General features: G+C 42.0%; 1 protein-coding gene across 1 annotated transcript in view; it reads right to left on the minus strand.

Annotated features, from left to right (window-relative positions):
• The window catches only part of TCEANC2 (transcription elongation factor A N-terminal and central domain containing 2), a 40,981-nt gene that overhangs the window by 14,156 nt on the left and 8,617 nt on the right, over positions 1-18,208 (minus strand). The window contains exon 3 of the mRNA XM_008139277.3: positions 10,999-11,140. Coding sequence (XP_008137499.1) covers positions 10,999-11,140 — 142 coding nt within the window. The remainder of the gene's footprint in view (positions 1-10,998; positions 11,141-18,208) is intronic.

Here is an 18,208-nt window from a genome sequence, read left to right on the forward strand (position 1 = left end):
CATCATATTAGGCTCCTTAACATCTATTATATCTTTCCCTTTTCCTCTTCAGCTCCCTCTTCATCCTCACTGCTACCCTGATTCACGTCCTCATCACCTCTCTACAGGTCTACTGCAAAGATTTATTAACCAACCTTTGTTCCCACCCAGTCTGGCCTTCTCCAATTTAACCTCTATACTGATGTCAAAAATAACCTTTTAAAACACAATTTGATCACATCATTCCCTTACCAAAAACTCTTCAGTGGCTCTCTCCACTGCCCTCAAATTAATTTCTAAGTATAGCATTCAAGCTCTGAATGACCTGAACTCTTTGGCCTTACCTCTCACCAAGTCGCCCTCTTTTCTCCCTCCCCTCAAACCCAACCCTCCTACCCCTTTAGCTCCATGCACTACGTTCTAGCCACAGAGAGCAGCTTGCACATTCTCGTTTTGATTCAGGCTGTCTGGCCTTCTTACACATCTGTGGCTTGGCTCACTGTTGCCTCTGCCGAGAATGTTTAAATGCTCATTTTCCCTTCTAAACTGCAAACATCTGGAGGGCAGGAGCCATACCTTACTTCAAGTTATATTCTCAGCTCCCAGAATAGTGCCTTGCACAGAATAGTAAATACATGTTTGCTGAGCTCAATCAAACTTAAATTTAAAAATTTAAATTTAGCTTTCAAATTGTTGAATATAGATGCAGTTAACTGGTAAAATCACACAATTGCAAACAAAATAATGGGACGATACTGTAAAGAATTGAACCCAAAGGCTCCTAATTCTTACCCATTGCTAAGAATTCTTTATGCTTACTACTTCAGATTTCACATGAATTATTTCATTTAATTTTTATAACTAAACAATGAATTAAATACTATTTTTATATCTCTTTTTACAAAAAAGAAACTAATGGTCAGCAAAATAACATGCCCCAGGTCTCACAGCTAGTAGGTGTGGAAGCCAGGATTTGATACAAGCGGCCTGACTCCAGGGCCTGTACACTTAACCCCTAACACTCTGTGTTTCCCTGTTATTAGGGACTGGAGCACAGGGAATGATCAACAAGGCTCTGTTGAGATAATGTTGTTCACCTTCTTGTTATTCCCAAATCAGAAGAGCACAGGACTTGAGAGGTAGTCATATGGCTTAAGACTTCATCTTCTCGGGCCAGGGCAGTGGAGTCCATGTTTCTTGCCTGCAGGCGGCACTACACCCACAGATAACTCTCTCAGGAGCCCCAGGGGTTGCTAGGGACTGGCCAGGGGGCTCTGCCAATACCAAGGAAACTATCCCAGGAAGGGCAAGGCTATAAGATTTGTTAGCAAGAGGAAGGAGTCTCTTAAAAAAAAGTGACAGCAGGAAAGACAGACTGGACAGGAAAAGAGAAAGGGGGGAGGGGAGGCGAGGGAACCCTCTTCTAGAACAAACAAGGCAAAAATAATAAATTTTAGACGACAAAAGGAATTTTGTGGTAACAATAATGATGACAGTTAACCATTGTGCTAAATGCTTTACATACCTTAAATCATTTACTCCTCAGGACAACCCTATGACATAGGTGCTGTTGTGATTCCCCATTTTATAGGTAAAGAACCTGAGGAACTAAGGGATTAAGTAACTTGTGAAGGACATGGCAGGACCAGATTTCAAATGTAGGCAATTTGGCTATACAGTTCGACCTCCTCTGATTCAGATGGGAAAAATAATAAGGATCCATGACCTTTCCCCAAGGTCACAAGTTGGTCAGTAGCTACACCAAGAAAGTTAATGATCTGCAAAAAGTCATTATTTGCTCCACGAACTTTTATGTTTTAAAGCAAACAGTGCCACTGGCTGGTCTTATGATCTAAGTTAAGTCCTCTGGTTTAAGGGTAGGGGGTTTCTGCTTCCCAGCACATTAAGCCCAATTCCCTGCAGGAAGCAGTCTTTCACTCATTTAACAAACATTACCAAATGCTAGGTATGTATCAGGCCCTGTGCTAGACATTGGGATAGAATGTTGACCAAGATGCAGCCCTGTACTCAAGGAGCTCCAGGTAGGTCTAAGCACAGGAGAAAGACACCTAAAGAAACAAATGCATGGAAGTGTTACAGGTCCTAAGACAGTACTGAAGGGGAATCCCTGGGAGGGCCAAAAGGACAGAAGAATCAATTGAACTAGCAAAGGGGCCAGCAAATACCAAGAAAGAGGCAAATTGTCATCCTGAGTCTTAACAATGACTCAAGGAGGCAAGACTCACAGAAGAAGTATAGGTAACAAAATCGCAGAACCTGAAATAGCATGGCATAATTTGAGGGCTTGTGGCAGACAAAATAATGATCCCCAAAGAGAGCCATGTCCTAATCCTCAGAATCTTTGAATATGCTACTTTACATGGAAAAAGAGACTTTGCAGATGTGATTAAGATTAAGGACCCTGGCATAGGATGGATTGTTGGTGGGCCCAATCTAATCACACTCCTTAAAGGTAGAAGAGACAGAAGGGTGGGTCAGAAAGATGAAGTGTGAGACCCATACTGAAATTCTTTTTTTTTTTATTATTGATTTTTAAAGAGAGAGGAAGGGAGAAGGATAGAAACATCGATGAGAGAGAAAGATCACTGATGGGCTGCTTCCTGCACAGCCCCCATTGGGGACCAAGCCTGCAACCTGGGCATGTGCCCTGACCGAGAATCAAAGAGAAAAACATTGATGTGAGAGAGACACATCAATTGGTTGCCTCCCACATGCATCCTGACGGGGGCTAAGAATCGAACCTGCAACTCAGGTATGTGCCCTTGACTGTGCAGGCCAACGCTTTAACAACTGAGCACCGTACTGAACTTCTGACCCACAAAACCATAAGATAATAAATCTGTGTTGTTTTAAACTACTGATTTTGTGGTAATTTGTTATAGCATTATTCAAAGAAAATGAATACAGGAGTCCATAAGTAGTTCAAGATTGCTGAAGAAATAGAAATCTATGGCACAACTTGAGACCAGAAGGCCATTTGAAAGGTCCTTGCCACTACCTTATCCTATGACCTTGGATAAGTCAAATCACATACCCATTCACTCACTCACTCACTCACTAATTTGTTCATCCAACAAACGTTTTTAGCTTCAAATAGATTGTTTCATCTGGATCTTGAAGGACAAGTAAAAGCTTGCCATGGACAAAGGTGCATTTTTAGGTTTCAGGAGGTAGCATGACATGATATAAGAATATCTTAGCTTTGTCACTTATTCTTTGGTTTTCTAACCTGGGTAAGTTACTTTAAATTCTCTAAGCCTTAGTTCTCTCATTTGGACAAAATAACAACATTTACCTTCCACAATTGGTATGTGGATAAAATGAGGTCCTAGTTGGGAAAGCACTTAGTAAGTATGGTTTTCTGGTTGTTAATCAATCATAAATGAAGAATTATCTGAAATCAGATAAATATGATTGACATAAAACTTTTCCCAGAATATTCATTCACACAGCATTGCAAAGTGAAGCATGCTTGTTCACCAAGTTGAGAGTACAAGGCCTAACTCCACGGCCTCATCAGCCATCTACTCGATACTTCTTACCCACTGGACTCCTTTAAAGTAAAAGTATCCGGTCATAGAGGCCCCATTAAGTGCCAAGTTCAAAGGCTTTTGCCCAGTGAGAACAGTGAGGATACTCATTTCCCTTGCCTCTTAACACACTCTCCTCCTTGGCCTTCATGTCACAATACAAAAGACCTGGCACTCTTCCTCTCTCTCTCTGCTCCCTCAGCTCTTCACTGGCTCCTCTTCCTCCTCCCACTTCCCCACCATGGATCTTCCAAGTTCTATCCTTCAGCCCTTTAATCTTTTCTTTTACTCCGAGAACTCATCCACTTAGGTGATTTTAAGCAAATGCTTCCAGGCAAATGACTTCCAAATATGTATTTTTAGTCTAAATCTCTCATATGAACTTCAGTCCCACATCTCCAACTGCCTGCTGAACATTTCTACCTGGAGAGTTAATGTCAGAGCAAAATGCTAGGGACACTGACTAAAATGGGAATACTAGGAGAAAACTTATATTTGCGGTACAAAAGAAAGGGCACTAAATTCTGTTTAAAAGAGGTGAGTTTGAGCAGATGGCCGAACCCATACAGATGATCCAATAAAATAAAGGCACATATGGCTAGGGTCCAGGGCACATTGCCCGAAGAGACAGGGCTCTCATTATATCTCTGGTACTAACTCACTATGTGGCCCTGGATAAGTCACTTTATCTCTCTGGGTCTGTTTCCTTCTTTGTAAATTTAGGTAGCCCCCTAACCAGTTTAGCTCAGTGAATAGAGATTCAGCCTGCAGACTGAAGGGTCCCGAGTTTAATTCCAGTCAAGGGCACATGTCCAGGTTGTGGGTTCAATCCCCAATCCCCAGAAGGGGGCGTGGAGGCAGCCGATCAATGATTCTCTCTCATCATTGATGTTTTTCTCTCTCTCTCCCTCTCCCTTCCTCTCTGAAATCAATAAAAACATATTTAAAAAAATTTTAGGCCCAGCTGACATGACTCAGTGTTTGAGCATCGACCTATGAACCAAGAGGTTACAGTTCAATTCCCGGTCAGGGCACATGCCCAGGTTGTAGGCTTGATCCCCAGTGTGGGGCATACAGGAGGCAGCCAATCAGTGATTCTCTCTCATCATTGATGTTTCTATCTCTCTCTCCCTTCCACTCTGAAATCAATAAACACGTTAAAATATTTAGGTAGCTAAATGGATTTAAAAGTATTATGACATTGACATTTACAAAGTTCAGAAATAGAAAAATATAAGATCTCAACAGTAAATGGACAAAGAACATAAACAATTCACCAAAAAAGACAAAGTGCCGCCGAAACCGGTTTGGCTCAGTGGATAGAGCGTCAGCCTGCAGACTGAAGGGTCTCAGGTTCGATTCTGGTCAAGGGCACGAACATTGGTTGTGGGCACATCCCCAGTAGGAGGTGTGCAGGAGGCAGCTGATCAATGTTTCTCTCTCATCGATGTTTCTAACTCTCTATCCCTCTCTCTTCCTCTCTGTAAAAAATCAATAAAATATATTTTAAAAAAAGAAAAAGACAAAGTGCCAATAAATACAACTCATTCTCTACAGCAAATGAAAACAAGATGCTATTTTAACCTATTTAATTAGTAAGATTTTTAAAAAATGGTAGGAATATAAATTGGAACATGTCTAAAAATCTAATATTAAAAAATGGACCAGGATGGGAGATACATATCCAAGAGCTGTTTGAATTGAGGCCTCAGTTACGCTCTAAAGCAGCAGCAAGACTGAGGTCGGAGTTTTATGGAAAAGCACCCCTGATAGGGAACAGGGAACAAGGACTGAGGAAAGAGAGACGGCAAGAAACAGGAAGAGAAAAAGCTAGAAAAAGTCATAGAGAAAACCTTATTTGACCTTGTCATTTTCATTCATTTGATGAATATATCCTGAACTCTTGCTATATGCCACACTAATGCTTGAAATGCATCACTAAATAAAATGTGTTGCACGGTCCTGCTGCCTTGGGTTCCTGTTTAGTAAATAAAAAAATAAATAAGTAATTACAAACTCAGGTAGGGATATGAAGTAAATAAACATTTAAAAAATAGATAAAGAATTGGCAACATGTCCAGTATCATTTATGTTGACAGAAAAAAAGATCCATCAATGGTCTAAAAGTCAAGGTTCTGGGAAGATGAGAAATGAGACAAGACTATTGGACTTGGGACAGAATGAAATCACTCGTGTCTTGAGAGAGATTAATAGTGGTTTTGAGAGAAATCAGCATGGAAAGGGTTGAATGAAGAAGGAATGAGAGGAACAGAAATGGGAGTTGAGATTATTAATCATTTTTAAAGGAATCTGGCTATAAAGGGAAGAAGAGAAACAAGGTGTCTGTAAGAAATGGCAAAGACAATTAAAGGAAAAGATCTGAGACTATCTGAAGTCAGGAAGAACCAGCAGAGATGGTAAGAGAGACATCTTGGCCTCTTCATCACCACAGTCAATCCTTAGTAAGCCCAGTCCATTCTCCCGGATAAGGTCACTCTACAAATCTGTCAATTAACAGGTCAGACTCTCCTCTATTTAAAAAATGAAAACTTTCTTCAACCCCACATTCCCTTTCCGATATTGCCATCTCTCTTTTTCCTTTCAATATGAAACTTCTTGAAAGAGTTGTTTATTTTCAGTTTCATTTTCTTACCTCCTCTCATTCCTCAACCTTCTGCCCCAAACCCTGCCTTTGACCTTACCAAAATCATTTATGACTTTAATTACAAAATCTAACTTCCCATTTCATGATAACATTCTCTCCCGTTTCCCTTGTCACACTTTCTTGGTCTCCTTCTATAAGTCTCTTAAATACTGGTGTGCTTCAGGATTTTGGATTTAGCTCTATGTTTTTCTTAAATACACTCCCTGGGCAAGCTTATATATCCCCACTAGGGGCTCAGTGCATGAATTCGTGCACCTTGAAAGGAACTGTGGGCCACGAGGCTGCAGTGGGCACAGGGTGGGTCTTGGCCCATCCTCCGCGCCCCCCCCCCCCCCCGCTCGGCCCCTCCCTCCACGGCCCCCAGTCCCCTGTCGGCCTGCAGCCCCTCTCCTGCCACCGCCACTTGAATGCGCTGACGGCACCAGCCCTGCTTGCACCCGCTGACAGTACAGAGCAGGGGGAGGTAGAGAAACCCTCAGGGGCGATTGGGGCCAGCAGCCACCACTCACACCCGCTGACAGCGCCGAGCAGTCATGGCCAGTATCAGGCACTGGCAGCAGTTGCGAGTGGGGCTGGCACCGGCAGCAGGTTCGAGTGTTGGGCAGGACTGTGGTGTGTGGGAATAAAGAATTTTCAGTAACCACCAGAGGCTCGCCCCGATGACAGTGACCAGTGCCTTGGTCTGGCACCCCCGCTCACCTACTCCACCATCCCACTGCGGTCGATGCCCGCCATGTTCCGCACTCTGCCGCCTGCTGCTGACACTTGCCATGTTCTGCGTGCGTCCCCTGGTGGTCAGCGCACGTCATAGTAACCGGTTGTTCGGTTGTTCCTTTGTTCGGTCTATTTGCATATTAGGGTTTTATATATATATAGATTGCCTCAATTTCTAACTATATGCTGCTGATAACTCCCTGTATATACTTAGTCTCTATTTAGCTTCAGCCTTGTACATCCAACATTCTGTTGAACATTTCCTCTGGATGTCACCAGTATGTCACACACAGTAAGTCTAAAACCGAATTTATGAATCTCCCCACCTCCAAACCTACTGTTCCCTATCTTAATGTGTGGTACTGACATCCATCTACTTGGCCATAACAGAAATCTAGGCTTCAGCCTTCACTCCTTTATCTTCATTCCCAACATCCAATCAATTTCTACGTCCTTCAGGATTTTATTCCACTTGTGTCTCTTGATTCGAACCACACCTCTCCATCCCCTCGACTACTACCCCACCCTAATTTCCCAACCAGATGTTTTAACTGCCTCTAAGTTTGCTTTTCTCCAATACTTTTCCACATGGCAACCAGATATATTTTTTTTCTAAAATGCAAATATGACTATGTCACTCCTCCATTCAAAATCCTCCAATAATAATCACTTACTATCTTTAGGGTCTCAGGCTTCATAATGAACAAAAGCTATCCTTTCACTGCAGTAAAACTAGATTCTAGATAAAAACTACCTCATTCCCTCTTGCAAAAAAGTAAGAAAAGGTGAAAGGGGTAGGCTCAGGGAGTGGGAGGGCTAAACTAAGGGCTGATGTAAATAGCAATGCTGCTGAAATACTTACTTTTGGGCCAGTGGTGAAGTGGGATAGCTAATCCTGGGACTCTCAACTGAGCTGGGATCCTTGAGAAGTGTGCTAAAGTATTCCAGGTCAGAAGTGACCCTTCACTATTGGCAGAAACAAAAACAGAAGGAAGCTAATTCCCTCTAGAGCAGTGGTCGCCAACCTTTTGGCCCTTACATACCACCAGCGGACCACCGGTTGGCAACTGCTGCTCCAAAGGTTTCCTTAAACCAGCGGTCGCCAACCTTTCAGACTTCATGGACCACCAGTGGTCTGCTGACCACCGGTTGGCAACAGTTGCTCTAGAGGGAAGCTTCTCCAATTTAGTCCCACTAAATTCCCATAGATTGAAAGAAAACAATGCACTTACAATTAAAAATCAACAAACACATGGGAAGGCAAACACCATGAGAGTCAGCAGAAACAATAAACAACAGATTTAAACCCCCAAGGACCACAAATATTGGAAGAGTCAGATTAAAAAGACAGAAGAACTATACATTAAGTGTTTAAAGAAATGAAAGGCACAACCATAAGAATGTACAAATATTATTTAAAAGAGATTTAGGGGGAAAAGGAAACTTATAAAAATGAAAAATAGTTTTTGAGATAAAGAACTCAATGAATAGGTTAAACAGCAGATTAGAGTCAGCTAGAAAGAAAACTAGTGACTTGGAAGATATATATTTGAAGAAACTGCCCAGAATTTTATGAGAGATGAGATAAAAAAAAAAAATGACAAACAAGCTAAGGGATATGGAAAATAAAAAGGTCTAACATACTTCTAATTATAGAATCCCAGAACAAAGAAATAAAGAGTGAGAGATACTTTTGAAGGGATAATGACTGTTAAATTTCTACAAATGAACACAAATCTGCATGTCTAAGAAGTATAATATATCTAGGATAAATAAAAAATGCATGTTGCCCAGCCAGTGTGGCTCAGTAGTTGGTTGAGTGTTGACCTATGAATCAGGAGGTCATGGGTTGATTACTGGTCAGGGCACCTGCCAGGTTATGGGCTCGATTTCCCAGTAGGGGGCAGCCGATTAATGATTCTCTCTCATCATTGATGTTTCTATCTCTGTCTCCCTTCCCCTCTGAAATCAATAAAAATATATTTTAAAAAAGAAAAAAGAAATACATGTTGTAGTAGCCAGTCTACAAAAGGACCTTCTCCATCTGGTTCAGACTATCTCTCCAGCTTCATTTCAAACACACCAAACTTCTTCTAGTTTCTGCCATGCATTCTGTTCTCTCCCACCTTCAGCCCTGTGTGCAACTCGCATGTACAGCCCCTGCCCGACACATTCTTCAACATCTTCTCCTCTATGCTCAATAAATATATATACTCCTTAAGCTAACTTCTTCCGATCATTAGAGCAATCATCACATTGTCTGACAAAGTCTTGTTAAATTGGCTGTCCTTCCATTAGACTTCAGGCTTCAAAGTGGCATGGACAATATCTGTCTCCATTATTATACCAACACAGTTCCTAGCACAAAGAAAGCACTCAGTAAATGTTGGTCTCTTATAGCCCACAGGATAGAGACAGGCAGGAGGCTAAAGGTGGAAGAATGTAAATATGCTCAGGCAATGATCCAAATGAATCTTCAGCTTAGCAACTGTTGTACTACAAAAAAATCAAGAAACCCCTATATTATATTCAACTTCAGGTTTAGGGAAGGCTTGGGTAGGGTCAAGACTCAAAACTTGGATGGTTTCCAGCTCCTCTCTAGTCAAGCCCCTTGTGTGGTTTTATTATGATCTTCGAATTGAAATCTCTGATCAGACACACCCATTCTTGAAAGCATACTCACAATTTACTCAAAGAAGAAATAGAAAGGATTTTTTAAAAATTATCATGTTCTATATTTGTAGGACAGTTCCAGCCTATTTTGTTGGTATTTAAGCTCTGATCATAAATGGTAACTGTGGCATGTGCCTAAATATGAACATATATACATATATGTAAATATATACAGGTCATAAAATATTAATCACTAGGACCCTCTACTGGTGGAAATACCTTACCTGCTCATATGAATGGTCTTATTGCCCTCTAGTGACCACAACCTATAAAGAGAAAATCCACCAGCAGATGGGAGCATTTCCTGGCTATAATGATAGGGTTTTATGTTCTTTAAGCATCTAATTTTCTCAGATTCTGGTTTATATTACAGGGGTGCAACTCTCAAGACTCTTGGGGGGCTCTCTGGGGGATTTCACACAGCTCCTGCCAGCTGTTAGCGCCAGTGTGAAGCTGCTCTCTCTCCTGCCTCTCATGAACAAGAGGTCAAGGGGAGGCAGAGAAGGCAATGGCTGCACTAGTGAGGGCAAGAACAGCAGCTGTGAATGACTACCCTGGACTCCCTGGGGAGTTAGGAGCAGCTTGAGGAACACATGTTGGTCCTCCCTTGCAGATTATTCACAGTTGTGTACTATATTAAAATGGCAATTCAACGTGGTCCCTGACTCATCTTTTAAATATCTGTAATGCCATAACAAATGATGTAGCAGCAAAGGATGCTATCATTTTGTTTTTATAAACCATGCCTTCCAAGTTATTTCTACTCAAGACAGAAAAGCCAAGTCTCTTTCAAGATTGAACTGAAATGTCACTTCTTCTATGAAGCCTTTTCTAATTCCCCGGGTGCAAAGGACTACGTACTCTGTTCTTTATGCCAGCATATACCTTGTATAAATCAGAATGGTACCACAAATATTATTTCTATTGTTTTTATTTATAACCTATAATTTCTTACTGCTCACATTTGTCTACATGCTTATTTCTCCAGCAAACCCTAAATTTCTTGAGATCATGAACCATGTCTTATTCATTTTTGCATATCTAGCATCAAACACACTCAAAATGTCATCCATAGATCACTGCCAGTTACCAGTCTAGGCAATAAACTCAAAAACTGAAGCATTTAGAAAATTTCATAGCAATTTAAAGAGTAATTCTACATCTGTTGAATCTAATAATAAAAAAATGGGGCTTGTATTTTGCATATTTTAATTTTATTTTTCTGGTAATTTTTATCATATATTATGAAAGTACTGGTCTGCAACCAATGGAAACTTTTTAAAACAATGGTCCCTTATCATGGATAGTTTGAGAAGCACTGAGATGGCAGGTAATTTAATGCGTGAGGGAGGGAGGAAAGGAAGAAGGAAAGAGACAAAATATAAGCACTCGGCATAACAGTCAGAAGAAACATACCTATCCTTGTTGATTTTAACACTTCCTTGGAGGGTATTTTCTTCTTTAATTCTCGTAAGGTTTCAACTAGATTCTCTTTGGTTTGATTAGGAAGCTCCAACATAGTTTTCCATCTTTTTATGTCTTCTACAACCACAACTCTCTGGGAAAAAGAAAAGTCATTTGGAAAATGGAACATTTTTATTATAAAGACATCTGCCTTCACCTGAGCTAATGGGGCTCCTATTGACATATGAATTATTGATTATGACCTGAACCAAAGCACAGTGTGTGTGAAGCCCCAAATGATGGGTAATTGCTTAAAAGCAGGTCCTGCTTACTGCAAATCAGGAAGAGAGTTACATCTATTAGGAAAAGTGCAAGTTTTAATCTTACCATGTCAGACACCACTGGGCACTTAGCAGTGAGAAGCAATAAGGATGAGAAGAAAAGAAAAACGATGCTGAGGTGAATCAACCCTATAGCTTAAGTGTTTTAATTCATAGATGAGGACAGAGAACAGAAAAGTCATAAAGACATATTTATTTCAACAATAAAAGCATACTTCAACAGCTCCCTGCTTCCTAGATGATTAAATAAACCGGTCTCGTTTGAAGAATTTTTTAAAACTTCAAACACATAGAAAGGTAGAGTAATTCAGACAAAAATCATACACCTATGGATAAGGACAGCAGGGGGGAGGTAAGGGCAGAGGGGGGGTGGGAACTGGGTGGTGGGGAGATATGGGGGGAAAAAGGAGAAACAATTGTAATCTGAACAATAAAAGATTCATTAAAAAAAAAAAAGGTAGAGTAATTCACTATTTAATAATAAAAAAGTTAAGCCCTAGCCGGTTTGGCTCAGTGGATAGAGCGCCAGCCTGTGGACTGAAGGGTCCCAGGTTTGGTTTGGGTCAAGGGCAAATGCCTGGATGGGCTCAATCCCCAGTAGGGGGTCTGCAGGAGGCAGACAATCAATAATTCTCTCTCATCATTGATGTTTCTATCTCTCTCCCCCCTTCCCTTCCTCTCTGAAATCAATAAAAAAATATTTTTTTAAGTTAACATTTTGCCATTTTTTATAAATAAAACATTACCATTCTTTCATTAAGTATAAAATTTTAACAATTAAGAAATCTGGTTGAAGGGATAGGAAAGTTCTTTGTTCTGTTGCAACTTTTCTGTAGTTTTGAAATTATTTCAACTAAAGAATTTTTTTTAAAAGTAAACAGAGACAAAATAATAAAGTTGTTTTTATAATTAAAAAATCTTGCCCAGCTGGTGTGGCTCAGTGGTTGAACATTGACTTATGAATCAGGAGGTCACAGTTCAATTCTAAGTCAGGGCACATGCTTGGGTTGCAGGCTTGATCCCCAGTAGGAGCGTGCAGGAGGCAGCCAGCCAGATGATGATTCTCTCTCATCATTGATGTTTCTCTCTCTCTTGCTCCATCTCCCTTTCTCTATGAAATCAATAAATTTTTTTTAAATTTTGTCTCGATGGTTGTTACACTGGGGAGGGGGCCCAGTTAAGGAATGAAAGAGAGTATTGAGGGCTCCAGCATTCTGGTAATGTTCTGTTTCTTGATCTGGATACTGGTGACATAGGTGTGTTCACTTTGTGAAAATCTGTCAAGAGGTACACTAATGATTTGTCCACTTTTCTATATGCATGTCATCCTATATAATAAAAGGCTACTATGCAAATCGACCAAACGTCAGAACAACTGGTCGCTATGACATGCACTGACCACCAGGGGGCAGACACTCAACACAGGAGCTGCCCCCTGGTGGTCAGTGCACTCCCCCAGGGGGAGCGCCGCTCAGCCAGAAGCCGGGCTCACGGCTGGCGAGCGCAGAAGCGGTGGCAGGAGTCTCTCCTGCCTCTGTGGTAGTGCTAAGGATATCTGACTGCCGGCTTAGATTCACTCCCCATAGGGAACGGGCCTAAGCCGTCTGTCAGACATCCCTCGAGGGCTCCTGGACTGCGAGAGGGCACAGGCCAGGCTGAGGGACACCACCCCTCTTCCCTGAATGCACGAATTTCATGCACCGGGTCTCTAGTAGTTAAATAAAAAGCAACAACAGCCCAGATGCTATGGCTCAGTAGTTGAGGGTCCACCTGTGATCCAGGAGGTCACGGTTGGATTCTGGTCAGGGCATATGCCTGGTTGTGGGCTCAATCCCCAGTAGGGGGCATGTGGGAGGAAGCCGATCAATGATTCTCTTTCATCATTGATGTTTCTCTCCCCCTCTCCCTTCCTCTCTGAAATCAATTTAAAGTATCCTCTCTAATAAAAGAGTAATATGCAAATTAACCATCACTCCGCTACATAAGCCATGCCCACCAGCTAATCAGGGTGAGTATGCAAATTAACCCCAACCAAGATGGCTACCAGAAGGGAGGCTTGGGTTTCCCCGGCAACAGAGGAAGCCAAGCTTTCCACACACTCTGGCGGGCCCATGCTTCCACTCAAGGATACAAAGTTTCAATTATAGAAGGTAAACAAATCCAAACAGAAATGGGGGCAGCCTCAGATCGGATCGAGCAGGAGGCTTGGCTCCACTCCAGGCTACAAAGTTTCAATTGTAGAAGGTAAATAAATTCCAGATACCAGGGCCTCTGATTGGGTCACCAGGGACGTGGCTGGCCTGCAAACCACCACAGGCCCCTCGACCAGGCCTCTCCACGCCCCAAGGGAACCCCACCCTGATCCAGGACACCCTTCAGGGCAAACCAGCCATGCACCAGGCCTCTATCCTATCTAATAAAAGAGTAATATGCAGATTGACCATCACTCCAACACACAAGATCAAGATAGCTGCCCTTATGTGGTCAAAGATTCTGCCCCCGTGGACACAAGATGGCCACCACAAGATGGCCAGCAGAGGAGGGTAGTTGGGACGGAGCAGGCCTGCAAGAAAGGGCAGTTGAGAGGGACCAGGCCTGCAAGGGAGGGCAGTTGGAGGCGATCAACCCTGCAGAGGAGGGCAGTTAGGGGTGACCAGGCCGGCAGAGGAGGGAAGTTGGGGGCAAACAGGCTGGCAGTGGAGCAGTTAGACATCAATCAGGCTGGCATGGGAGTGGTTAGGGGGTGATCAGGATGGCAGGCAGAAGCGGTTAGGGGAAATCAGTAAGGCAGGCAGGCAAGCAGTTGGCAGCCAGCAGTCCTGGATTGTCAGAGGGATGTCTGGTGGGATCGGGCCTAAACGGGCAGTTGGACATCCCTCGAGGGGTCCCAGATTGGAGAGGGTGCAAGTTGGGCTGAGGGACCACTCCCCCACCCTCGTGCATGAATTTCGCGCACCGGGCCTCTAGTATATATATAAATATATAAAAGCAACAACAGCAAAAAAGTCTCAGCTCCCTCCCCTGGTTGGGGTCTGCTTTCAGCCTAGCTGGCAGTGGTTGGAGGAGGACATGTCTGACTCTTCGACGTCCCCATCTTTGTTCTTCCTCCTACCCTATCTGCTTCTTTGCTTTGGTCTCTAACCCTTCCAGGTTTGAAGCTAGGAAAAGGAGAGATAAGGGCAGAAAAAGCCTTACTTTCTGTTGTTATGCCAATCAGGTTTTAGTGCTCTGGGATAGTCTCAATAAAAAGAAGGTATAGCCTTAGCCGGTTTGGCTCAGTGGATGGAACGTCGGCCTGCAGACTGAAGGGTCCCAGGTTCAATTCCGGTCAGGGGCACGTACCTTGGTTGCGGGCACATCCCCAGTAGGAGGTGTGCAGGAGGCAGCTGATCGATGTTTCTCTCTCATCGGTTTCTAACTCTCTTTCTCTCCCTTCCTCTCTGTAAAAAATCAATAAAATATACTTAAAAAAACAAAAAAGAAGGTATAAATATATCATTCCACACCTTGCTTTTTCACTCAATATATATTCTTTATTTATTCATATTGATATATATAAAGCCAGATAATATACTTTAATAGTATTGGAGAGTATTCCATTATTGTTACTAGTATATACAAATGCCTTAAAAGTTTTAAAATCTACTCCCCTAATTAATTTTCATGATTACAGATAGTGTGATTTAAACTATGAATATATATATATATATATATATACATATATATATATATATATTTTTTAGAGGTTCAGTGCATGAAATTTGTGTACTCGGGGGGAGGGGTGTGTGTGGGGGGGAGTCCCTCAGAGCCCAGCCTGCACCCTCTTGCAGTCTGGGAGCCCTTGGGGGATGTCCAACTGATGGCTTAGGCCCACTCCCCATTAAGCCAGCAGTCAGACATCCTTAGCGCTGCCGCGGAGGCAGGACAGGCTCCCACCACCGCAGCTGTGCTCACCAGCTGTGAGCCTGGCTTCTGGCTGAGTGGCGCTCCCCCTGTGGGAGCACACTGACCACCAGGGGGCAGCTCCTGCGTTGAGTGTGTGCCCCCTGGTGGTCAGTGCACGTCAGAGCAACCAGTTGTTCTGCTGTTTGGTCAATTTGCATATTAGCCTTTTATTATATAGGATATATATGTGAATTTGTGTATAAATGTAAATATAGATGTATATTTCCATGCATAGTAATAAGTATGGAGTTCTACATTATTATAGTTAACTCTTTTTTCACCCCAAACCCTGAGAAGACCACAATCTTCATGCTGTTTCCTTAGACTAATGAAATTCTTCTAGTTCATTTTTCTCAAACATGGTAGTCTTGTTTTGGCTTTCAGCTTCATATGGGGGTTATTAACCTGAGGATTTATGTGCAATCCCTGTACTGACCCTAAAACCCTAGCCCCTAAGCATTACATCTGGTTTCAATAGAACTATTCAACTTCAGCTCTGGGTTTGGATTTCTTCTTTCTTCCTGGCACCTGAGGATTTCTCCTTCTTGCTTTCAAATTCACCTCAGTATTAGAGACTTTTTAAAATATATATATGTTTTTATTGATTTCAGAGAGAGGAAGGGAGAGGGAGAGAAATATCAATGCTAAGAGAGAATCACTGATTGGCTGCCTCTTGCACAGCCCCTACTGGGGACAGAGCCCACAACCCGGGCATGGGCCCTGACTGGGAATGGAACCATGACCTTTTTGTTCATGGGTTGACACTCAACCACTGAGCCACACTGGCAGAGCTGTACTGGAGACTTTCTACATGGTTAGAATGAAGTTCAGGGTTCCACTCAGCTCATTCCAGCATATGGAACTAGAAGCCCAAACTCTTTAGCATGGCATAAAAGGCCTTACATGACTTGGCTCCTGACATCCTAACAGCTTCATCATTTGTTCCAGATGCATCAACCTAGTTAAAGCTGCCTAAATGAATCACAGTATTTCACACTCTCTGCCTGGGATGTTCTTTCTTTGCCTATTTATTTTTTAAGACTCTCTTCAAGCATCACCTCCTCTATGAAGCCATCCTTGCCTCTCTCCAAACACATTTGACCATATTCCTTTTTGGGTCCCTTTACAATCTGTACAGACTTCTATTACTATATCTCTGATTTCTGCATATATTTGTCTAGAAGGCTGTCTTCCCCACTGGACTATGAACAACTTGAAGGCTGGAACAATTCATTTGTCTCTCTATGCCCAGTGCACAGTAAGTGTAACTGAACAAAAACATTTCTACCCTCAAAGACTAAGTACAATATTGTTTTCAGATCTGAAATTTAGGGCAGAAATAGAAAGTATAGCAGTCAGTTCTAGAGCAGAAGAATTCCATAAACATCAAAGAATGCTTCCTTATTTCCATCCAAATGTGGACCCCAACACATATATTTCAAATTTGTATCAGAATTATGGGGAGGAACAAGGGAAGTGAACAAGAAATACCAATGGGGTAGCTACAATTAGTAGTGGAATGGTTATTGCCAGAAAGAAGAGGTGTTCTCCAAAATACCACCTGGTCTTACAGTTGTGGATGGCTGAATTATCAAGTTGACAAAACCAATTAGGGACAATGACTCTCTCATAAGCAATAACATGAGCACCATTCCACTGGTGGGGGCAAGGGACACATATTGGCTAGTCAATTCTACAAAGGGAAGAAAGGTTTATAGAGCATTCTTAAGTGCTGACCCTAAAAGGATTAGCATGTTCTAAAATCTTTTAGTAATAAAAAAAAAATCTCCTATTGCAACCAACAGAAGAAATTACTTTCCCTTAAGGGAGTAAGAGGAGATTATCCAAATTAACCTTTACCATTCAAATGTACACTACATGAGCTCTACTGAGTATCACTGCCATTGAATGCGATAAGGCTATGGCAAAATTACTTGTACCACACTGATAACAGAAGTACAATGGTCCTAATATTCTAAGATTTTTATACTTCCTTTGCATGGCATTCTGAAACCTCCACTTTTTTTAAATAGTTCACCCTATAGGGGGCAGACTGTAGAATCAGATTGTCTAGTTCAAATCCCAGGTCTCTGACCTTGAGCAAACTATTTAATCTCTCTGCCTTATATACTTCAACTGTAAAATATAAATGATAGCTCTGGCCGGGTGGGCTCTATTAGTTGGAGCATTGTCCCACACACCAAAAGATGGTGGGTTATAATTCCTGGTCAGGAACATATCTAGGTTGCAGTTTTGATCCCTGGTTGGGATGGGCATGGAAAGCAACCAATCAATGTTTCTTTCTCACATTGATGTTTCTTTTCTCTCTCTCTCTTTCTCTCTCTTCCTCTCTCTCTAAAAATCAATGAAACATATCTTCGGGCGAGGATTAAATCATCCATTTCACATAATTTAAAGAGTTACTATGGAAAGCACTTAACACAATGCCTGGCCCATAGAAATGGCTCAATAGATGTTAGTAGTACTCATTACTACTATTATCACCCCCATCATAATTCTCAGCTCTAGTTCTAGTTTTACTACACAAGCTTCTCCTTTTCTGTACATGAAAAGAGGAAACTATCTGTTTTTATTACATTCTAGGCACAATGCTTAACCCTTCCAACATGCACTTATTTATTTAGACCTTATAACAACACTGCAGGTTAGATATTATTTCTGATGTTACTGATGAGGAAAATGAGGCTTGAACATTCAGCAGATTCTTGGCATTAAACTGTGATGCTAGTGTGTAGGACGAAGTCATTTGGCAGAGAGTAGACCTATCTAACTCTCTAGAACTCACATTTAACTCAACTTGATTTTAATTTGTCATTGTGTACACATGAAAGTAGGCGTGTGTGTGTGCACAAAGGAAAGAGAACAGCAAGTACCACTTACTGAATGGCTATCTGTCACTACTTCCCTCTACCTAG

Source organism: Eptesicus fuscus, chromosome 9 (assembly GCF_027574615.1).
Source record: "Eptesicus fuscus isolate TK198812 chromosome 9, DD_ASM_mEF_20220401, whole genome shotgun sequence".
Lineage (NCBI taxonomy): Eukaryota > Metazoa > Chordata > Mammalia > Chiroptera > Vespertilionidae > Eptesicus > Eptesicus fuscus.